Here is a 25,594-nt window from a genome sequence, read left to right as displayed (position 1 = left end):
AAGGATCATTCAAAACGCAATACTATAAGAGCTAATATTGTCTAAGCACTGTTTAGATTGCACATGTTCCTCTAAAACTTAAAAGTAGTGATTTCAAAGGTTCCGGCGTATCTTCAAACGAAAGCCGACTCCTTACTCCACTTTAAAGCATTACAAAAAGAACATACTACGTTAATATCGCCTATACAGAAGATGATCTGTAATCAATTGTGAGGTTATAAGCAAACCCACTTTTATATTATTTCGTCGGACCACACCACCGAATTTGTAGATTGATCTTCTATGTTTACCTCTAAGTCATTAAGACTATGTCGAAATCTGTCTGCAATAAGACGGGCCTCTCGCTATTCGTCCGTTTAAAGAGACCAATAGTTTCAATTCTTAATTTTTCATTAAACAAACTTATTAATCGTTCTTGTCTCAAAAAATGGTAATTTTCGCGTCCCTACTCTAGTCATTGCTTATGCTCATGTTCATCTTCGAGAGATCGAATAATATTATGGTGCACCCTATTATTTGTCAAACGGTCTTCATATTGAGTAAAAGTTTCAGAATTCTCAAGATAAAATATGACGATCGTGATCAGCTGTGAGACGTAATTCCCTCTCAGTGAGGGTTTCGGTCTCATGGGATAGTACAATATGCCATTTGCGATCAGCTGTGAGACGTTATATATACCCTCAGTGAAGGTTTCGGTCTCACAGGATAGTACATGCCGTTCGCGGTCAGCTGTGAGTCGCAATTCTCGTTGTGAAGCGGTTTCAGGTTCGGCATAACACATGTTGTTTTCGGTCAATAGTAAGCCTCTTATCTCTAACGATCCTTGAGAACTCTTATTTCTCATTTTCTTAACTTTGCTCGAATTTCGATATATAAAGATTTTTTAGGTGGCACTGATGCGGGTGAATAAAAATTAAAACGGACTAAGAGTGTTATAATCTCAATCATCATCATCAATACATATAATAAAATTGTGGAAAAGTGATGTCTGTACAATTAAAATATGTAGAAAAAAATTAGCAGGTGTTATATTATTATCGAGAAATCGAGAGAAACCATTTTTTTCTCTTAAAAGCTCCCCCCCTCCCACTTCCCGAACTCCGATTGACCGTAATTTATTTTTCCTTACATTTTTATCATATCCTTTTCTAATGGGTTTCATCCTACTGCGATTTTTTTTTGTTTCAAAAATTATCTACCCTGGTGTATATAGGTAAATTTTCCACATAAAATGTCCTTTAAATTATGTCGTATTATATTTTTAACCCCCGACGCAAAAAGACTGGTGTTATGTGTTTGACCGCTATGTATTTCTGTGTGTGTGTGTGTGTGTCTGTCTATGGCACCGTAGCTGGCTAACAGGTAAACCGAATTAGATGCGGTTTTTTTTGTTAGGCAGAATATTTTCCGACGCTGGTTCTTAGATAAAGTGTATCAAAATTGGTTCATCCACTTATTATACCTACATAGGGGTAAAAGTGGGAATGAAAAAAATGAAAGTTATAATTTATTTTTAAAGATCGTCGGGAAGTTTATGAAATTATTTATTTATTTATTTATTTAAATACTTTATTGTACTGCCAACAAAAAAAACTTACAAAAAGAAAACTTATACTAAAAGAAGACACAGCACAGATGGCGGCCTTATCACTTATAAGTGATTTCTTCCAGGCAACCAACTGAAGATGGGATAACATAATAGAAAAAAGGAGGTGGGTAAAAAGTAAACGCAATAATTAACTATTTATTCATAATTAATTATTTATTTATTTTACAATAATTAATTATTTATTCCTTTTTCTATACACTTTTCTTCGTCTAAACGGTTTAGTTACGTGCTCTCTCTCTCTTCAGCCTTTAGTTACGTGCGTGAGACAGGAAAGATCTAATTTGGATTTGTTTCTGGATTTGATAAAAACTGAGTATCGATTAAGCTGATCAGTGGCTACTGGCTACACCATAGATTATTAAAAACATCCGTTTAAGAAAGGAAGGAAATAGAATTTGCTCCTCTCCCCCCCCTGGTTCCTAAAAAATAATATGACATAATTTAAAAGAAATTTTACGTATAATTAGTTAGGCATTTCTTTTTTGATTTTCGATATTATATATACTAATCATAATTTTTAATTACAATATGTAGTAACTATTTGGTATAGGTTAGGCATTTCATTTCTTGATTTTCATTAATAATTTGGTACGTAAGTTTTTTAGCTCAGTTTAGTAAGAAATTTTAATAACAATTCTTTTAATTATTTATGGTAGTACAACAGTACAGTATGGTTGTACGTATTTACTCAATAATTGTATGTTAAGTAGTAATTCAGCATGGGCGTAGCCACGGTGGGGCTGGGTGGGGCGCTTACCCTGGCTTTGATCTGGTAGGTACTAATTGTGAAAGGGAGTGGGCGTGGGCGTGGGATTGGGACTGAACGTGGCATATGGCGTGGGAGTGCGAGTGGGCGCGGGAGTGGGAGCATGAAAATAAAAAAGATTTTTTATTGTTGCCCCACCCTGAGCCCATGGTCATAGGTCCCATAGTCACTATTCCACGCGAACGAAGTCGCGGGGACAGCTAGTAGACAAATATAATCAGAAAGCTTTGAACTCCTAAGCTCAACCATAAAAGATAGATATTTATGATGTCGGGAGATATTTTTTATATAATATGGAGAACATTTCTTTCATACTTGATTTCTGTGTAGCTTTAACCATTAAGATACACGCATTAAGAACGCACACGCGACGAAAGCTTAAAAATGGAGTTGCTGCTCTGCTCACGAATATGAAAAATAATTGTACCAAGTTTCGTTTAAATCCGTCGAGTAGTTTTTGTTTCTATAACGGTTATACAGACAGACAGACGGACAAACATTTTTGACGTCGATGTCGATCTCTAATCACCTCGTGATAGTTATTTAGGAAATATATTTCATGTGCAGAATTGACCTCTACAGATTTAATATAAGTAGGTATACATATATTTAGATTCCAATTTCCATGTAACGTTAAATTCGACTATATAATAACTAACAGACAACGCAGGTTACTCTCGTTTCCGTAAGTTGAGGCGGCTACATATTCGGTCCTAATAACATGACTTTTTGTGAACGAAACGACAGCGCGGTTTAATTCGATGGCAACACCATCAGAAAAAAGGAAATATTTTTAACTTAGAAAAAATATTATGATTTACACTATTAATACTATTTTAACATTAACACAAAATATAAGACTGTGAGTGTGTAAAAATAAATCCAGCTAGTTTCACATCACACTTATGTTTATAATTAGGTATACGACATGAAAATATATTAATTACCTACCAAGCAATAATCATACAGATAAATACTGAACAAAAGTATTAACAGTGAAAGTATATTTTTACTAACAACATGTAAATGATGAAGGAATAATAATTATCAACGAACTAACCTTTTTGTATTAGAGTCCCGCCTCGTGATCGAATTATTAAAACACGAAGATTTTTAAAAATGTAACCAATGAACACAATCAATATTAGATTAACTGTAATGGTGTCTAGTTTGACTTAAAATAATATACATCTACCCTCACTTTTAAAAATGTAGTATATTCACACGAATTATAAGCGCACCTTATAGGGAAGGGAAGATTTATTATGGGTTAAAGAGTTAAATAAATAAATAACATAATTATATTTAAATTATTAATTTTTAACATTGTGTTCAGTAGTGTTAAGAGCGCATATTCTATTTAACGCAAGTCAAAAACTCCGCGATCTATTACGATAGATCGCGGCTTGCGCTATCCTTTTACTATGAACAGCATAGGTCCACAGGAGAGCGCCGAGCAACACGTCCTCTCTCTGGAAAGGCTCGCTGCCGACTGATCACCCAGTTATTAGTTATTAGTTATTACCCAGTTATAATAATGTACTCTGTGCGACTGATTTTAATCGGGTCGCGCGCAGTGTTTTATAGTACTTTAAAAAATTTGTAGAAAAATAATAGAGGTACCTTAGTTGATTTTTTAAATTTTATCTTATAAGTAAGACATTCTTTTATTGAAATATGTATAAATTATATTCAATAAAGCCAAATATCTTGGTGAAAATAATCATTTTGTCGACTATAATTTCTAAAAAAATTCACATTGTTCGGATTTTAATTTCGTAAGTTAGGAGTCCAAAATAAAAAAATCTTTTAACTAACTATTTTAATAAGGATCTTTGCAGTTAGTTAAAAATAATTGTGTGTTAGATCTGTCAGCAATTTCAGATATTTTTAGCTTCGAAATTGACACTAAAAGTGAAATCAAGTAATCATCGGCTCAGTTATCTTGATGGTATTCACAAATACTGTATTAATTGAAAAAAACTCTTAACTAACAACATAGACAATAAAATTTCCTAAAATTATTAGTAATTCATATGTTTGTAAGATAAGTGGTTGATGGACAATCTGGTTTGAAAAATCACATATTTGAGCCAAACAGCGCACGGACCGCGTACACAGCCTTAACATGTAAATTGATTTGATTTTTACGAAATCTCATAGATGGCGCTGAATCAAATTTGTCTTTATAGTACTAAGATTCATTAAACAGTTTCTCTGCCCAAATTACGTAAATGACGTAGTTTTTATAGTGTAAAGCTAGATAATAGCATGGCTTACTCAAAAACAACATTTAAACATGAGTCTTTAGATTGTACGCTGTCGTAGTACACGGAATACGTAAGAAAAGTAAAGGTTCACAGCTCCTCCCCCGGAGGTGATAGCATGATAATATGTTTAAAAAAACCTCGCACGACCTGTTAGCAATATTCATGCAAAATTTGAAGTCAATCTATGCAGTACTTTTCGAGATTAGCTCGGACAAACATACAGACAAACAGACAAACAGACAAACAGACAAACAGACAAACAGACAAAAATTCTAAAAACTATATTTTTGGCTTCTATATCGATTATAGATCATGGATTATGTATTCTTTTAAAAAAATATTCAATGTACAGTTTTGACTTTCCTACGATTTTATTATATGTATAGATTAGCATTTACACTTAAACACGTCATAATGACAGTAAAAAACCTCTTACTAATTACTTTGTTGGCTATTGATTAAGTTACATTGCAATAACAAGACATTATACTTTCAGCTTTTGGGTGAAGATCGGTTCAGTGCAATCGATAAAATCAAAACAGTAGGATCTACTTACATGGCAGCTGTTGGTCTCATCCCGGACAAGAAAATGACAGACGATGCTAGCACGAGGAAACACATGGCGACGCTTGTCGAATTTGTGTTCGCTATGAGAGATAAGCTTAAGGATATTAATGACAATTCGTATAACAATTTTATGCTTCGAGTTGGTAAGAAAATAGTCATACTAAAGTATTTTATAATTACAATTTTTAGCTTTAAAATAAACTCTAATTTATTTACGATGCTTTTGTTCTTTACAGGTATTAATGTAGGGCCAGTGGTAGCAGGTGTGATCGGTGCTAGAAAGCCTCAGTATGACATTTGGGGCAACACAGTAAATGTAGCGTCTCGAATGGACTCAACAGGTCTTCCTAACCACACGCAAGTAACGGAGGAAGTTTTCCAAGTGCTCAAAGATTTGCCATACCAGTTCGTGTGTAGAGGAAAGGTTAAAGTAAAGGGCAAGGGTGAAATGACAACGTATTTTTTAACGGACAGAGCACCATCGAATAGCAATAACCATCACATACCAAATAGTCAGCCGCAGAATCCTCCTACTGCTTATGGCGGTGTGGCAACGCCGCTTGCGATGTTGCAGAACTCAGCACGTAGAGCTGCAGCACCACCGTCCCGGTTACCTCCACTTCGAGAAACATCTGTAGCCGGTGAAAGTGAACCGCTACTCCCACCGAATGGACATCAAAACGGCAATCACAAAGGAAGCAAAGGTCGAAGAAATAAAGAAGTAGAAGATACGCCTCCTCCACCGCCGCCGCATGGTATTAACGGGAACCCAAGGTGGCCACCTCCACGAGCGTTAGTACCTCCTTGGCCCCGACCACAGGAACCGAGGCCGCCCGTGGCACATAAAAGAAGAGCGCCAGCAAGATTACCGAGGCCTCGGTCGAGTGAAAGTCTGCCGTTGGCGAGAAGTCCACGGGTACATTCATCTGCGGATGAATTAAGCTCTCTAACTCGCTCTCCAAGTCTCAGCTCTTCAGATGAAAGCTACTCGCGTACAACAGATGCGTCTCCTTCCCCGCCAAGAGCAAATCAGTGGCAACCCCCTCGACCGCAACACATTGACGTCAATCCCAACCCGACGTATGATTTTCCTCAATTGCGAAAACATTCTCCGCGCGTTATATATGACTTTTATGTTAAATATGGACTCAATAAAAAACCCTCTCTCGACGACAAACTTCTTGAAGGAAGTATAAATCTTCATAAAGAAGAAGAGAAATTGCAAAGAAGTATATTGAACATGCACCAACCGTCCGCTAAGCGAGACAGTTGCAGTCAAACGGACAAAAAGGACGTCCCGCACAGATTTACGCAAAGAACGAGTTCGTTTTCGAGTTCAGGAAGTCGACCAAGCAATCTGAAACATTTGAACCATGATAGCAGAGAAGTTTTTACGAAACGCAGTCCCTCAGATATAGCGTGCGTTCCGCCTTTCGAACGGGAGATTCAAAGGTTACTGGATGACAAAAATCTTGTAATGGTTAATTCTCCCAAAGCGGAACGAAAAGAACTGAAGCTAGATTTAAGGTACGGTAAACACGCTTTAATATATATTCAATTTTTGTTTTCTATATTTTCTATAAAACTTTTAATGTTTTATTTACAAGTAAGTTTGTGAAAGTAAAAGATTTCTCAATATAACGTGACATTTATACAATGAGTATATCATAGAACGAAATCATAATTATAAATATGCATAAAATATCACAATATTCCTCAACAGGGCAGCAAACGCGTGTGTGGAAGCGATGCGCGTAAGCAACAACAACAGCAGCCCGCTACACGCAGTTGGTCTCGCTGCTATCACGCAACTGGCCCGCGCCTCCCCACCACAACCCGCACCTGCACAACATGCAACACATGCTGCACATGCAACACATGCTGCACATGCAACACATGCTGCACATGCAACACATGCTGCACATGCAACACATGCTGCACATGCAACACATGCTGCACATCCAACACATGCAACACATGCAGCACCCCCCGTGCCGTCGCCGCGTGCTGACTTCCCAGGAGTGTTGCCAACTGACGTAGTCGTTGATTTGCCGTCGCCTGCGCATTCTAAACATAGTACGAAGTGAGTATTGAAACTTGTTACTGTTTATCGAATTGTTGTTATAAAAAATGATGCAGCCTAGATTTGTTTTTAAGTAATATTGGTAAAGTTTAATTATTATAGTAATTATTACATTTCATATTGCTATATATATATATATATATATATATATGAAAAACTGTTAATTTAAATGTTTTTATTAACAGCCCCCTACCAATCAGGAAGGAGCCTTTAAATACCAAAGAAAAGCATGAAAATCCTGAAAGACTTAACCGGGTAAGAATTGTGAAATATTTTATCATTTAATTTAATTATTTCGTATCTAAATGTATTAATTTGTTTACTTTCGTACCAGGTACCCACTTCTAACCATAGAGAAATGGGTCACTACGGGGAGAGTCAGTCAGAGTGGAGCTCCTCCTGTTCAGAGGGTGAGGGCGAAGGTGACGGCTGTCAGCCCGAGAGCACCGGCTACACCACGGATGACCCGGCTTTAGAAAACGTCTCAATGTTGAACGAAGCCGGGCTAACAGACGCAGAAGCGGCACTCAGTGACGTCAATTCTTGCTATTTCGATCGCGATGATGATGTGTCCTCACGAGCGTCATCACGGTTATTGGATTCCGAAGCTTTGGTGTCATTAGAGTCGCTCAGTGCGATCTACGATTCAGATGAACCGGCGCACCGCTACCTGGCCAACATCCGCACAGTGAGCGAGTGCATCACACGCAACTTCGGCCAGCCCGCGCACGTCACAGACGGCGAGAGTGACGTGTGATGCGTCACGTGACGTCATCTCACCTGTGATTCTCTTCTGCTCCTCGCCTCCAAGTAGGCGACGGCGCCCCCCAGCTCTCTAATCGAAATCTAATACTCAACATTGTTATTGTACGATTATGTCTATTTTGGACTAGGATACGAGCGTGTCTCGATCCGTCGATCGCGAGCTCTCCCCATTAAAGATGTGCCTGATTATTTAATCTGTGTATTTTATGTGTAAATTGTTAATATATACCTATTAATGTTACACTGTATGATATTATGCGCGGAAAGGCGGGCGCCATGCGATGGCCCCGCGAGGTACGTGCGCGATGATCTCTACAATTACAAGGTGCTCTGACTTAGAATTATTTATTGTACGACTTGTGATAGGTGTTCGGAAGTGAGCGACCAATATCAATTCGTCAGGGTCGCGTGCGAGGGCTGGCCCCCTGCTGTGCGATCTTTTAGTGTCACCATAATATTGTTCGCGAATCTGATACGATTACCACTATTAGATAGACTAGATATTCTATAAGTATTACTGCATTTCATTATGTATTTAGTGTAATGTTACCATAAAAATAATACAATTAGTTTCTTTCATAATGACTGTCTTAATTTTCAACGTCGATGGTATTTCAAATGTTGCAATCATTCTTCCTTTAATTCTAGTCACCCTTTTCCCAATATTATCTGCGCCATAATGTTTCATCACAATATACGTTTTATTTTCCTTAGTAGATATTTTGTTTTATTCATTTCTACTATTTTTCATTGAATAATTATAAGTTACAAACTTACAAATCCAAAGTACAATTGAACTCAGTATAAAATATTATTTGTTGTTAAGTATTCTCAGTAGTTCTGAAATAATATAGGAATTAGTCGATGATTTCGTGTCAATTTCATGTCGTATTCGATTTCTGATAGTTTAAGATAATATAGTTGGTAGTGATTTATATCTAAAATGTCATAAACAGTGATGTACGTTTATCCTTGTGGCTAAATCATAGAGCTTGTACTTAACTTGATAATGGCAATGAGTCATATATGGTGAGTTTATTAGTTTAATAATTTCATGTATATCTGTGGTTATGTGTATTGTGTAATCGTTGCGCTCATTGTTTTTGTACCGAGCGCAAACTTGAACCAAACTGTAACTAAAATCCATACGATATACAGACATATGGTTTAGTCATTCAACTTGTATATTTATCTTTGCGAGATCTAGTGAATTGTTAATAATCTTTGTAAATATTGTTAATCAACTGTCAAGTGCTATACATATATAGATAGTTTAGCGTACTGTGAAGATCATATTTATTTTTATTATAATATATTTTGCCGTCTTCTCAGTATGTCGATTCGAATTTTTAATATATAGTGCCAAATACTTTTTGCTTGTTTTAATGGTTCTTTTTTATTGTTATTTATATTACGTATTTTTACAATTTATAATTTTCTTTATATAACCAAACTCAAGGAAAACATGAACAAGTATTTGAACAACTTCATTTCTATTTATATTGTAACTTAGGATTGGGGTGATAAAAATCCTCATAATAATATGTACCAGTAACCAAAATTAGATGTGTTTAATAATCTTTTTATAACTGTTCTTTTATGTGACTTAAAATAAATATAACAGTCAATTTAAATAAAACGTGAGTATCTTCAATAAAACATTGATATTGTAGAGATGTATTTATAGCTCAATTGTGTAGTTACATATTTCAATTGCAAAGTATTTTAATATTATCGATCAAGTTCAAATTGTATTGTGTTGTGTATTACTTAGTACTAAATAAACGATTTTTATTATTATTTTATTATTTATTATTATATGTATTTATATTTATTTAAATTTGATTAAGCAATATTACAATTCTTTATAATTGAATAAAGTGGTTGAAATAACTGAGAATAGTTTATTTGTGTGCTATCTTCGGTCCTATGATAACGTATAAACTGCATGAATATGTTGGTCGTTGGTTATTGTGTCGTCTTCCGCATACTAATTGTTATATAGCCTTGATCAAACACATGACGGTACTATTAAACGTTTATGATATTATGTAGTATATACAATATTATATACACACACATTAATACAATAATTACTACATTTTTATTTAGTCGCTTTATTATCATATAAATTGAAAAATCAAGACATCCTACGGAAGTAAAGTCAAGGAAATCATATAATTCTGTTTAATCGAGGTTTTATTACATATTTGGAAATGGAAAATATATAATCGGCAGCTTCCAATAACATCAATTGAATGTCGATAAAATAACAAGAAAACGCAATATAAGAAGCTAATAATTTAATTAGGTACAGCAAATTACGACGCGAACACAATTGGTTCTAAGGAAATATTGTGGATATGGACAATGTACGAAGCGGTTGTGAAATCTATTGCACATACAATACAGAATAATTGACTTTTTAATCGATATTGAAATGTTATCAAATTTTTTGTCAATCGTTACCTACCTATTCGTTGAGAAAAATATTGAATTCAATTTCACATTTCGATATCGCTATTGATTCCATATTATGATATTAATTAATTTTAAGTTGAACAAAAATTCTAAGTTTTTGTAAACAATTCAGTTCATTGTAATTAAGCATGTGCAAAACCACAAAAAACATAACAACAAAAAATTTGTTCCGAACAAGGTTTGATTCATGGTTCAAAGTTCTTTTGATAGCTGATAAAAAAGAGAATGCTACCTTTGTTTATAAGACCGGTATGGTTGGCATGGTAATATTGATCATAACATTGCGTAAGTTCATGATACCTAAATACGAGTCATTTTAAAGAATACCCAAAATTCATATGTATGTTTATTTATGGTTAAGTATAACGTTTATGTAATCGACTATAATTATTTTTGTGGTAAATATGTAGGTAAGTACTACAATATGTTTGAATTTAGTTTAACAATACATGAATCAAGTTCCAGTTACAAGACATGAGGTTCTGTAGAACCGTGAGTCAGTAGATACGCCGGTAATGACGGGTAGTTAAATTCAAAACGCACGGCGGTTGGTATGTGGCTATGTAGTATGTGATGTGAGTGAAGTACGAGGCGGTGTGACGCGGGCAGCTGCCGAGTGGCCGCCGTGACGCCGCCGCCGATTGGTGCACGGAACCGGTTCCAGCCCCGCGCCCCGCGCCCGCCGCCCTTACAACTATCAAACGAATTCTTATTCATACACCTCGCCACGACCGTTGCTGCCGCTGAGCGCGCGCTTCGAGTCTATATTCCGCGTAATCTTATCGAAATGTGAAACGTCGAATACAATTACAGTATTTATATAAAGTGATACCATAAGTGAGATTCTTATGGAAATAGTGAATACGGCACGCTGGAATCGGGCGCTATGAAAACATTCAGTCAAACCAGTGTTTTTGTTCTTTTTGTTTCAACGGTGCTTCGTGATCGGCTCCAACGCAAGCTTACCTTTGCCATGTGCGTAAGGTAGTGTTGTGCTCCTGTTAGTTTACCATAAACTAATATGCTAGCCTGTGTATATTGCGAGAACTAAAGTGCTGAGTGGTGCAGTGCTTTGGTGAATCATAGTTTAGTGTCAATATGAAAGTGACGGTGTGTTTTGGTTCAGTACGAGTGTTGGTACCTTGTGGGGCTGGCGACCTTTTGGTGAGGGACCTCGTACGGGAAGCAACGCTCCGATACAAAAAAGCTACCGGACAGGTCAGTACGTTCGTTAATATTATCCTTGACACACTGATCTTTAATAATTAAGCATGTTATCAATTATGACAGAAAGTTGTTTACATCGAGATGTGTGCCTACCCTCATATGCTCGAAATGAAATAGACAATATTTTAATTAGTTTTTGAATATGACAGCAATCAGCATTGATAATATGTTTTCAAGGCATAGTATTTTGAAATGTTGACCACTTCTGGTTTTGCGTATCTAATGATCACTCGTTGTGGAATGCACGATCTCGCAGCTGGGACCACTTTCGCGACATTTTATCAATTTGAAATAGCCAATAGGCAATATCAGTGGCCAGTAAACTAAACCATGGTGACTTGCGGTTAAATTTTTCTTTTGCTTGAGTAAACTATACTAAAGAAGGTCACGCTAATTTCATAGATTTTTCTTAAGATATAGGTAATATAATACCTATATGAATACATAAGAGTAAGGTAACTATTATATGTGGATGTTTTCCTCCTTGCAAAGTTCATTTAAAAGTAACGGTTATATAAGTATGCTGACACAGCAGTTTATAAGATCTCAGTTGCATTCAGATTGTTGATAATTTGCAACCTGATCCTCACATGATCTTTCATTGTTGTAAGCCATGCTAATGCACCAGCTGATTTTAAAGATAATAGATTTTACAATAGTTACTTACCTAGATAATTCTTAATCACCTGTTTTTGCACCTGCCTCCCACATTTAGATACCGTAAATTGTAAAAGCTGTAGGCAGGAACCTTGTCTACTCTTACATGTGAGCTTACATGTGTATGATAATAAATATCTTAAATACCTGCAGGTATATAGAAAAATTGTAATGATTAATCTAAATCATGACTAGTTATTTGTTGATATTTTTTTATTTCCGTAGAATTTTATCACCATAGTTCCCTACTAAAAAATCATACGTTTATAATGATGCCAAGTCAAGTAATTAAACCGATTAAACACTTAACCGCATGACTCGCAAATAAGTAACTGCGTGAATCGACATTTACAACTTTGTAACTATGCCTATTTGGCACTTGGGCGCTGTCTCCTACTGACACGCACTAGCGTGACGCCTGAATTCTGAAACAGTCGTACCTTCAATTTAGATCTACTCTTAAAATAATTAAGTTTGAACAATCTATACTCTATAGGTACCCGTACTTTATGCTGAAAATTAAGATTTATTTTTCCAGGGACTTCATATACCTAGGTATTTCAGTTTTGCGCCAGATCTGGATTATAAATAATAGTTAAATAAAAGAAGCCGTTAAACTATAGCTGCCTAGGAATACAAAAAGACAATAATTCTAATTAACAGTAACACCTATTTTGCGTGTATGAAAGTTATACACGTTTGTAGAGCATCTTTTGGAAACTGTTTGGTTAATAGCTAGAAACGGTATCACGTCAGATAATAGCTTCAAGTGAAAAGAAAGCACATTTAGACCAGTTGTATGCAGCGGCTCACATACTTTTGGCAATGTTTCTGCATGATCGAACGATTACACAATTGTAAGATCGCAAGAGTGCGCTAACTAGCGGCAAATAGAGCTTGCCGCTCTGCTAATCATATTATGCCAGTTATGTACCTATATCGGATTCCTTTAAAGTTTATAAGAGATATAGAAAAAATCGTAATTTTATTTTCTCCTATCAGAATTTATTTACATGTACATATTGTGGTTCTGTGGTCTGCCAATGGTCTTTATCTAGAACTACTGGGAACAAAGGATTCTTTGTTCCATAAATTTAGCACGCACATTTTCAATTTGTGATTAAATTTGATACTCTGCTAAAACAATCGCTCCCTTGATTGGTGTCAGGTATACGAATTGCGAGAGTATAAAAGACTGAGAACTATTGTAGTCGTGGCTTATTGATGCCCGTGGACCGGTTCTCAGAAAAGTATGAGACGTCTTATGGTGTTCAAACCACATATTGTATGTTAATGACAAATATTTGAGATGCATCGGAATCCAACACGTTTATTTTACACTTTTTTCAGATGAAATAGAGCATTTATGCATAACGACTTTGCTTTCATGACCAATTGACGTGGCAGATAATGTGATAAGTGTTATAGGTATGCGAGAGTATTTGACATAAAAAGCAATATATCATGAGAATGGTTCTGAAATGACCATATGTTGGGTTCCCTGACAAGTGGATAAATGCCCTCGCTCTGTCCGAATACAACTCCAAAGACTTTTTTCTAATTGACGCCTTAATTGTTCGCATGTGTTCATCAAGTGGCTAATCCTTGGGAAACGAAATAAAATACAGCTCACGGTAATTCGTCTTGTGCAAAATAATTACAAACCAATTCTTCACATGTGCGAAAAGAATCCATATGATTTAATCGTGGATTATTTCATTAAAAACACGAATGAAAGATTTGATTACGGAAGTCAGAGGTTACTAATTCTTTACATATATATTGGTTTACAATCTACTTACTATCTTATCAACTCATAATTAGGTAAGTGGGTCACCCGAAAAGCGTAGACTTCGCAATAAGTTTATGGATAAGAAACTTTTTAGAAACTGTGTTTCCAGGAATTCTCGAATTATTATTACAATCAAAACTAACCGGAACAGCAAATCGTTTATAACAATTACTAATGACTGTTTTCCTTAAATAATCTTTCTCGTGTATTTAATTATAGTTTCCTCCGAACAACGGATGTAGTTTTGTTCGATTAAACGTTAAATAATAAATACCTATAAGCTTGAAGAAAAACTAGTCTTACAGTTTTCACAACCGGGTACGGACTAGTAGGATAACCTTCCATTATGCTGACTGTGGATATGAAACATTAGAATTATCACATTTACCCTGAGGAACGGTAATTGGCTTTAAATAAGTCGCTTCTTTGCTTCTTCAAGAACATTGTGTGTTTATTACATTTTTTTAAGCCGTCACAATAAGTTACTTTTTATTAAGTAATACTAATTTTTTTTTGAAGAATATGTAAAAGTTTATTGTCGAGTAGAATCCTTTCAATACATAGCCTAGATTATCTCTACATTCAAAACTGGTCTAATATTGTTTCTATTCCTCATTCATACAATGTCGCCTATTGTGCAATTTATGTATATTTTACTTAATGTTATTTGATATTTCATTATTTTGGTGTGTACCTACAAAAAAGCTTTCATTCATTCATTCAATGTTGAAAGAAATTAATAAGTTATTATAGCAGGAATCCTAGGAAATTGTAAAGATCTTAGGATATCACAATGACTTAGGTACTTGTTGACAAAGAAGCTTAGGTATACATAAATCGCGTAATTACTCACTCACGCGTAGTCTTGACTCTAGCCCATAGTTATTTACCTTAGTCTGATAAAGCCGTAAGATAAAATAATTGTTACAAAACTTTATTATGTATCAGCTATCTTCATCGTCATTGATACTCTAGAGAATAGCGTAGGCATTAAGGACTTAGAGGATTACTCATGCGCACGTGCAACCACGTCGCATGTCCAATTATGTTACATATCATGCCAGTATTGGATAACTACTTGAACACCTTATCAACAGAAATTTGATCTTATAAACTGACATAAGCAGTAAGCTCATTAGGTGCTTTCTCGGAATGTTATCTTAAGACGAATTTTAATCTCCTTAAAATTGGCACATGAAATGATACGTTTTAAAAGCGATATGACTAATAGAGGAATAATAACCTGAATCATGATCGCTCGGTTCGTACTTAATTAGTACACTAGTTAATTAATTCATGGTAGTTTCACTATGTATGCAGGAATTTTAGTCTAAATTAGCCAACTATATGTATAATAACGTTATCAAAAGATTTACAGTTATTGCTTTTACCGATATCTGTTGCTTTACATAACACAAAATATGCGGGCAGCCTTGAAGCGCTTGATGTCTCTATGACTCTACGACTAAGCCGATGGTAGAGCAATATACGAGTAGGTATTTATTTAGTTACTATTAATTTACCATTAGTGGTCAGCAAAACATAAGTAGTAGTAATTCGAATTTATAAAATTCTTTAGCAAAATAGCGATTGGTAGGAACATACAAATTATAAGTTTAGTATCTTTTTCACTACCAGGAAAAAATTAATTTAATAATATTGTTATTCTCCTATCAGATTATTTTTTATAAGAAGAATCTTTGTTAAATTTATTTCATAATTTACGCACTTATTTTAAGTGTATTAGATACACTTAAAATAAGTCACATTGAAAATACTCCAAGAATTGGAGTGAAAAAATTTCTTTCCTGTAAAAGAAGAAAGAAAGCATCGTTATTTTATTCAAAACCTGTTACTCCATTTCCTCTTAGTCGAACATTGTCTATAGAATAATAAGGGAATAATAATATCGTAAATTAGATCTACCTGTAGGCCATCCCTTGCTCTCAGGTAGCACAATAAAGTATTCAAAGAACATCCCCAAAACAATCAGCTTTCATTTTATGACTCGTTTTATGTTGTAGCTTAAAATAAAACCAATTTAATCCGCACATAGCGCGGGTAATTATGACAAAAAGTTCAAGATTGAAGTTTTTACCTATTTGCTTATTTTTAGCAGCAATATTAAATAAGATGGCTAATTTTAAACCCTAGAAAACGCATTAAAAAGTACGTCTTTTCACTGGACTGAAATGATTTAAAAGAGCAACTATGGAGTTTCTTGCCGGTTCTTCTCCATAGATACTGCTTTCCGAATCGGTGGTAAATGTTAAAAATATGTATTGACGTTTCAAAAGTGCTTCTCGAAGAAGTCTAATTGAATAAATAAATGTTTGAGTTTGAGTTTGATTGCACCATAATTTTGCACAGACTTTATTTTTTAAATTGTTAATTATAATAAACTTTTAATTAGAAGATTTTAATTGTATTTACAAATGTAATAAATGGTACTAACTGCAATTAAGGCGGATCAATCGATCGATGGTGGTGAATAGGCTTTTAAATAATGTTAACATCAACCTTTAGGAGACATACAACTATATTATTTTATTTCATCGATGTTTCAGTATATAAATAGTTGTACTCGATGTCTGTTTGATCTCAGCTTAACAGTATCAACTAGAATCTGGCATGGCGGCGGCCGCGGCGGGTGGGTTTTTTCTGTCCGCACATAATTACAAGACGAACATCTGACGGGATCAGCCCCATCTATGGAATGTACCTGCGCCCTTTTTATGGGGCCCACTTGCTGCAATGATTAACATTTAATAGTTTTTTTCTTATACTCCATGTTGTGTTGAGCCTATCCTGATTTCGAAGGAGAATATTTTTATAGACGCTGACTTATTTTAGCTATTGACTAGGCATAGTTGTATCGAATTATTCATTTCACATGCCTCCGTAACAATGCAGCAACGTTGTTCAACTACTAATGATGTGAAGGCATTGAATTCCACATTTCATTCGATAATTTATATATAATACTAGCGGTCCGCCCCGGCTTCGCCCGTGGTACATATTTACGTTTTCTCTACATAAGAACCATCCTCGTACTTCAAGCAATATAATAAAAAAAGAATTATCGAAATCGGTTCAGCCGTTCTCAAGTTATGCGCTTACCAACACATTTTGGGATTCATTTTTATATTATAGATTAAAAAACTAAACTGGCCGTTACCTGCGACGTCAACTATAAACTGTCTCCCCTATGTTCAGTATGCATACAAAGTAGCCTACGTCGTTTTTGTAGCTATTTTTGAATTATAAACAATATAATTAATATTATTAAATAAAAACGTAACTCTAAATAACTATTAAAAATGCTTTTATTCCGAAAGCTTCCACGTGTTTCATGTTCTACAACTTAAGTGTGCTTGGATCTTTATAAAAAGCCTTGGCGAAATGAACGACATTCCGTTGATGCTGTATTTCGATATTAATAACTCAAGATAAATTATTGCACAACTAAAAATCAATCTATCTTGATTCAATTAAACTTAATTTTGATATAGACCTTATAGTTAGACAAGCTAGGAGTGTAGGCGTGGGTGTGGCAGAATGCCATTGCGCACTAATCTCTGACCGAGATCCTTTGCGTGGGCTTCCCAAGGCATATTAACGTTTTTACGCTTACAAATTTACATACATCAATTTTTGGTCGGATTCACTTATAAACATAAATATGTGATTTCTAAATTAAGCTTGCTCCTATTTATGAATTCATTTACTGACGGCTACCTTTAGAAATAGGATCGAGTTATCTTAAACGTGCTTTAGCATTTAGTACCTTCTTCAGCGATATCAGCTAGAATAACCAGAGACGATTCTTATTAAAATAATGATTCGACTTCAGAGTATCGATGTCATACCATTTTTGTACGAGCACTGTTTTGTCTGGGCTCCACAATTTGCACGTGCATTATATGTAAGCACAATTGTATTTCAAAACTTTATAGCACAGGAACAAAGCAGGCACGCAAACGAATCAAAACATTGTGAAACTGCTGGTCACCTGCAGAACGTTACCATTGTTTTTATCCACAAGGACTCACAGAAATTATTAAAAACAGCAAAACTGCGTGTGTTATCTGCTATGCTAGTACATTTAGGGAAAATATATAGGTATATGAATTATAATAATACGCGATTATTTCCGCTCTATGTAAAAATCACGTCTTTATCTAATCCGAATCTCTTTAGGAGTTAAGATATACATATATTATAAGATACTTGGTACATTATAATTTGAAATGTTTTTTTTTCTTTGCTAAGAATACAAACTTGCTAAAAACTATAAACTAGTTTAAATAAATGAATAGTAGGATTGACGTGTTCGTTATATTGATTCCGTCTTATCTACGTATAGTGCGATGTAACCCACTTTGCCTGATAAGTACTAAAGAATGTAAATAGTGGATTTTATCACATGCATTTTTATTTATATTCAACAGAGATAGCAAACCGATGTCCCAATTCAATAAAATATTGATACTTATAGTTACGTCGATGTTTTATCAATGCTTATATGAGTTTTACGTTATCTGTGTAATTAATTGCTTGTTCATATTTATTTTTTACTCTGATGAACTAAATTTTATGATATTAGTCGTTCTATGAAAAGGTAGAAATTATACCTTAATTTATTAATAACATTATTAAAGTGAATCTACTTAAAACCTCTACAATAATCTGGATCAGTACTTACATAAAAATTAAAAACTACATAAAGTATATACACAATAATCGTTAAGCCTTTAGGAAACTCCTACTTACTGCCTTATATATTTTTGTTCATAATGTACCTATGTTATGACTAGAGAATCCAATCCCGCATCAAAATCGCGATCCCGCAAGCCTGCGGGATTAAGATCATCAATCCCGCGGATCCCGCGGGATCCGCGGGATTGATTTTAATTATTATTATTTTTGTTTCATGTAATTTAAAGACAGAAAATACACACAAATATTTTTAATTATTCTTATCATAATGACTTATATTATAAACTAGCTTTCCACCCGCGGCATCGCCCGCGCAGTCAAAGAAAAACCCGCATAGTTCCCGTTCCCGTGGGATTTCCGGGATAAAACCTATCCTATGTCCTTTCTCGGGTATCAAAATATCTCTATACCAAATTTCATGCAAATTGGTTCAATAGTTAAGGCGTGATTGAGTAACAGACAGACAGACAGAGTTACTTTCGCATTTATAATATTAGTATGGATTAAATATAATGATGTTTAAGACAATACAATATTCACAATATTTCACGTTTCATATTTTTATTTGAAATAGAACATATTCATTGGTTTTAGAGGCATTTAAAATCAGCTTATTTTTTTTTTTTGAAAATACTTTCGAAGAAATGATAAAGTATCTAACATTTCATCTTTTAGATTTGATCTAATCTTGTTGCATAAATAGCCTGCGGCGGAAATAGCACGCTCGGCTTCCACACTTGTAGGCGGAATTGACTTTACATAAGTATAAACAGCTTCCAAATACTTCCCCCTATTCCCTCCACATTCAAAAAGTGTCAATATCAAATCAGTTGAATTATCTCGAGTGGGTACACGCACAGCAGCTCTAGACTCTGCCACCCATTCAGTACGCGCAAAGTTAAATCCCCGTGCGCCGAAGGGGAATCCCCAGTCATAGAGTACTGGAACTGACATTGATTACGTTCTGTTCCGTCCGATAATAGTTCCGATCATCGTCTGAGCCTATTTTTCTTACGTGCGGGATCCCGCATGAGTAATCCCGCATTTTTGATCCCGCAAAAAAGGTGCGGGATCCCGCATTAGCGGGATCCCGCGTTTGCGGGATTGGATTCCCTAGTTATGACTTATGATAAATCGAATTTCACAATACGTCTGCTCTCATCGGCCACCCAGAATTGACCTAAGACCTCGTCATTAATGTGCTTTCTATTTCCATATAAATGCAAAATTAAATCTGTGTTGATCGCTGTGCGAATTATTAATACCTAGAAAAAGAAATGCTTTTATTGTCGCCATTGTACCCTAAATTCGCATATTAAAGTAATAAATTGGAAAGATGTTGAAATGTTTTCTTTCAAGGTTTGAATGAAAAGTAAATTATTTGAGTTACTGTTGAGGGAGATCCATATTTACTTTATATTTATACAATCCTTCAACAACCACGGATGTCATGTCACTAAGCATTTTATATAGTGAAAACTGAAAAGAACGTGTCGTAGTAATTTCCTTAGGCCATTGTCTTCGCCTAGACTCGATGTTCTTCTTGCTTCATGCTTACTTCCTTCACCGCTATAAATTCACAAGTAAAAGTGGGAAGATACTATAAAAATATATTTGTAGAATTTAATAATCTAAATAAATAAATAATTGAATATATAATAAATGTGTTAAGGCAAACTATAGCAGTTATTAACTAGAATTAAAAGTGGAATAAAAAACTGTTTTACGCAGTTACCTACGTAAAAAAAGAACGCCCAAAACACAAAGGTTTTACTTTCCGCGTAACTCTCTTGTAAGTTTAACCCCATTAAAATATTTACTCTCCGTTTCTCCCACGGGTCCGTCATCCTCCGATGCCCACCCTGCTGAATAGCATAAATATTTTAAAAAAAACCGGCAAAAGATACAATTACCCACTTTCCGGCAGACAGTTTCCGCTCAAACGAAAGTGGTTACACTCGTACGCTTCATTTCAAAAAACTTGACCAAATTATCTTTGCCATGAGAGTAGTAAATGAGTTCTATGAGTCAAGCTGAACTACAAAAAACTGGTTTCGGATATAAATTTAAATTGCAATTTTAATGTCGGCGTGTATAATGTGGGTACATGATTGCTGATTGTAGTGTTGCTATTGTACCGAATGACATTATACCAAGTTGCTATTGTACCAAGAATATCATCAAAGAAAAATATTAAACTTGAAATTAATTTAAAAAACCGTAATGATTGTGAATAGAGTTTAAAACACTTAATTTTTCAGTTGTTTTATTTGTGTGTTTTGCCACTAACGAATAATTGCCAAATAACACACCTATTAGCCGTTAGGACTGATAAGCCACTTTTAATGTTATAATTTGCATTAGATAAAAAGCGTAAAGAAATTGTAAAGTGAAACCGCTTGGCAGGCGATTGAGCGGATGTACACTTGAAACGCATGATATACACATAAACAAGCGTGAGATTTCAACCATTTATCACTCATCGGCTGTGAAATGAAGGTCTATAGGAATCTATCATAACACTATATAGGAAATTAACTTTATATAGCGCATATAAAGCTCCCACGAATTCAACTTTCGATGCTTTAGTCATTAGTGTCCGATACTAAATTTAGAATGTAAATAAAGAAGATTGATATTGATTTTATTTATAGAGTAGAAAATATAGAGCATATTTTTACAAATGGATGTTCAATGGAAACCGTAATGAGTACCTACACAATTTTAACAATTTGTTTTTTTTTATATTCAATCAAAATTTATGAAACGAAATGAAAGTCAGTGAGCTGAGTCTATTCCGTAATTCGTAACACCATTTTGGTTGTGATTATATGCAATCTTGATTTCACTTTATATTAAATTATGTAGTTCACCATGAATGAGCTAGTCTAAAGCACCTTTAATGAACATAATTGAGTAACAATTGATCGTTCTCAATATCCAGTGGAAACTATAACATTCTTTCTTTGAGATGAGCTTCGAATAATGTGACTTTACTTTGTTTCAAGTCAACAATAGAGAAATTAATGCTTTTATCTTATTTTACCACGCGCTTCATTGATTCCTATCTTATAAATCGATCTACTTTGTTGTTATTAACATTAGGAGAGTCGGATAAACTTCTATTATAATATTTATTTCTCATAAAACTTATGGAATGCAACTATTATGTTTAAGGTTAGTTGACATCTATGGTTGACATTTTCTCGGGATCGTGTCCCTTAAATCAAAGTAATAAAAACGATAATGGCTTGACATTATTATTACATAAGTGGAATGAACTTTACGATCGAGCCCCTGCGACGTAATCCTATAATAAGTGACTTTACGAAGTACTAGGGTAGTATGTCACAGATAATATTATAATGAAATGGTGGAAAATATTTTCTAGGTTAAAAAATAAAACTATCATAATATATCTGTCTAATTTGAAGGCCGGCGCGGGCGTTTGCTGTATACGTACCATAATAATTATAGTTTATACTCCTGGCTTTGTCCAAGATATTCTTATATACCTTGAATCACAGTAGGGTACATAACATTATTAAGTCCAGTCCATGCGCATTTAGGTTATTTTTTAAGAATTAAATATTTATGTCTTCACAAGTCTTGCTAGTTCCGAGTTCCGACAGCATAGAGCATCTTTCCATAGGCCATTTATAAGTACAAAACTTCAATATTTTTCATATTATGTTTTATGAATGAATACCTATAACATTCATTGATTCAGTTATTTACTGTAATTGAATTAGGTAGGGTATAAGCAAGGGCGGATCCAGCCTTAGTGCCAGGGGGGGGTCACATAGACGTGGGCAATTTTCAAAAGCTATATTTTGGTAATTTAATTGATACGTACATTTAAAAAAAATTGGTCAAGTGCGAGTCGGATTCGCGAACCAAGAGTTCCGTACAAACATTTTTATATGTTTTAATATTAAATTTATGCTCTTTGCAATTTTTCCTTTATCTGTGCTATAAGACGTAAGTGGACGTAAGTTTCTATTAAATATCAAGATTCTGTATTCACGGGAAGTACCCTCTAGGTTTTGATTCCTGGCAACACTTGCGAATGTTGATAAGCATGAAATGTATGTTTTAGCAATTTTTCCTCCATCTGTGCTGACATTGCTTTTAACCAAATTTCAGAACTCTGTGTTCACGGGAAGTAGTACAATACCTACAGATTTTGATTCCCTTGCGATAATGTCGAAGTTTGCGATAATTTACAGCATAAACGTCTGTATCTTTTGATTGCGTTGGCTTATAAGTTTGATTTTTTCACAGCTTAAAGGAACCGTAGATTTGAGTATTCGTTATGAATTTCAGATTGATACCTCCACGCGTTCCTGAGAAAAAGGGTCTTGACAGGCAGACAAACTTGAAAAATATATATTTTTTGCAATTATTCCTGTATCTGTACTATAAGATGTTGCTTTGTACCGAATTTCAAGATTCTGACCCTGTAGGTTTTGAGTTTTGATTCCCTTGCGAATGTCGAAATTTGCGAAATTTTTCGGCATTTACGGCTGTATCTTCTGATTCGTTGACATAGAAGTTTGATTTTATTATAGCGTAAAGGTATTTTAGACTTGAGTTTTTGGTATGAATATCAAGTTAATACATGTCAGTTAATAAATACAGCCTTCATGAGTAACAGGGTTGTACCTAAGTTAAAAAATTTTAAAAATATTTTTTTATATTATAATCTAAGGAAAAATTCATGCTTTTCGCAATTAGTAAACAAAGTCGTTGTCTCTGTGCCTATGTCCCTATGTATGATTAAATCTTTAAAACTACGCAACGAATTTCGATGCAGTTTTTTTTAAAGATAGAGTGATTGAAGGGGAATAGTATATAATTTATAAGGATTTAGAGAAAGCGGGCGCAGCCGCGGGTGGTAAGCTAGTCTGCGTTATAAGACGTTTGATTGTACTAAATTTCGTGACTCTGTGTACTCGGGAACTACCCTGTAGGTTTTGATTTCTTAGGGAGTGTCGAATTTTGCGAAAAATTTCAGCATTTACAGCTGCATCTTTTGATTGCGTTGGCTAAAACGTTTGAATTTTTCACAGCATCAAAGGACCGTAGACCGTAGGATTTCGACATTAGCAAGGGAATCAATACCTGCAGGGAGCACCCTGTCCCGTAAACACAGCCTTGAAATTGAGTAAAAAGTATCGTGTTATAGCACAGATGTAGTAATAACTGCGAAAACCCTAATTATTTAATTAAATTAAATAAAAATATACATGTATTTAATTGATATTCACATCAGAACTCAGGTCTATAATAACTTAAATCTGTTATTTAATTCAAATTCTATGTCAACGCAATCTGAAGAAAAAGCAATTAGAGCCGCATATTCTGTAATATGCGTTTTTTTTTAAATGAACAATAGACTGTATTTTCTATTGTTCATTAAAAAAAAAATTTGCTATTTTATGTCTTATCCACGAACTGAGATATTTCGATATTTGAGGTTTTGTGTGAAAAGTGTAACAGCAAAAGTTGTAGAAAAAAAATTAATTACATACAACTTCACCATTACACTTTATTCCGCAGTTATAGATTTTTTCAAAAATCGAAACACCTGTTTTTTGTCCTTTAACTACGACCACAGGTCGACCCTAACCCCTTACCGCATACAAAGCCATATATGGACGACGAAGTTCATGAATTTTTTATAGGCTAACTATAAACAATATCTAAAAAAACTACCTTACATCTTAAACAGCATTTCATCGAGAATTGGAATGTAATTAATTTATACAGTGTAAATATTATCCATCAGATATATTATAGATTTAGTCTAGCGCGTGCGACGGTTTGGGTGCGCGGAAAAAACCGTGATTTTCAAATTAAGATTTCAATATCAAAAAGGTGAGTAAAGCCATGAAAAAAAATATTACTTCATTCTTTAGTCTTTCTAAAATAAGGTAAAACATTTGGTTTAGTTGATTTTTTTGCTTTAATCATGTTTTTTTGTACTTTTCCAAATCTGTCATATTTGGCTTCGTATGCATTCCGTCTGATTCCGTCCAAAATATATTATGTCATATGTGGCTTGGTATGCATTTAAGGATACTTTCACTGATTGTTCCAGTATGGATCCTGGGCACTTTTATCTCACTGCTAAGCATGTAAATATCAAATCATCATCAATAAATACAGACTCATGCTATATGCCACTGTTTGATTTTTATTTAGCCGTTTCAGAAGCATATGCGAAAGTCTGGGAAAGCTCTTATTACCAAAAGACGTTGTCGTCTCTCAAAAACTTAGGAACATCGGCATCTCTCGAGTCTCCTCAGTATTCCTGACTCGCCAATTGCCACAATAAAGCTACGAAAAACTCTTGCAAGACATCTAGATTTTCACTTTGATTCTGTACGATCTGATGGGATTAGTAATTACCCAATTTGGAAGAATAACGCCCGTCAGCTATGCCTTTATTGTTCCAAATTTCATTCCTTCACGTTATGTGAAAAATATAACGTGTTTTTATGTTCTATTGACAAACGTTATTGTTTTAAGCAATTTCACGAAGTATAAGTTGGCTGTGATTCTGGGTGTTATTTAGGTATCCATATAAAGTACTAACATTGCGCCCGCGGCCTCTCCCGCGTTTTCAAAGAAAAACCCGCATAGTTCCCGTTCC

General features: G+C 34.6%; 2 protein-coding genes across 3 annotated transcripts in view; both read left to right on the top strand.

The window, feature by feature from the left end:
• The window catches only part of rut (adenylate cyclase rutabaga), a 96,998-nt gene extending 87,223 nt beyond the window's left edge, over positions 1 to 9,775 (top strand). For both annotated transcript variants that reach the window (XM_089699295.1, XM_089699294.1), the window contains 5 exons: positions 5,142 to 5,355; positions 5,449 to 6,739; positions 6,936 to 7,295; positions 7,481 to 7,550; positions 7,630 to 9,775. In XM_089699295.1, coding sequence (XP_089555421.1) covers positions 5,142 to 5,355; positions 5,449 to 6,739; positions 6,936 to 7,295; positions 7,481 to 7,550; positions 7,630 to 8,052 — 2,358 coding nt within the window. In that variant the 3' untranslated portion in view covers positions 8,053 to 9,775. The remainder of the gene's footprint in view (positions 1 to 5,141; positions 5,356 to 5,448; positions 6,740 to 6,935; positions 7,296 to 7,480; positions 7,551 to 7,629) is intronic.
• A 1,467-nt stretch (positions 9,776 to 11,242) lies between these two features.
• baz (par-3 family cell polarity regulator) overlaps positions 11,243 to 25,594 on the top strand; it is a 54,494-nt gene continuing 40,142 nt past the window's right edge. The window contains exon 1 of the mRNA XM_089699298.1: positions 11,243 to 11,759. Coding sequence (XP_089555424.1) covers positions 11,640 to 11,759 — 120 coding nt within the window. The 5' untranslated portion in view covers positions 11,243 to 11,639. The remainder of the gene's footprint in view (positions 11,760 to 25,594) is intronic.

This window comes from Colias philodice, chromosome 9 (genome assembly GCF_061535455.1).
Source record: "Colias philodice isolate Cphi_HAF_F1 chromosome 9, ilColPhil1 Martin Lab GWU primary, whole genome shotgun sequence".
Taxonomy (NCBI): Eukaryota; Metazoa; Arthropoda; class Insecta; order Lepidoptera; family Pieridae; genus Colias; species Colias philodice.
This window is presented reverse-complemented; position numbering and strand designations above follow the sequence as displayed.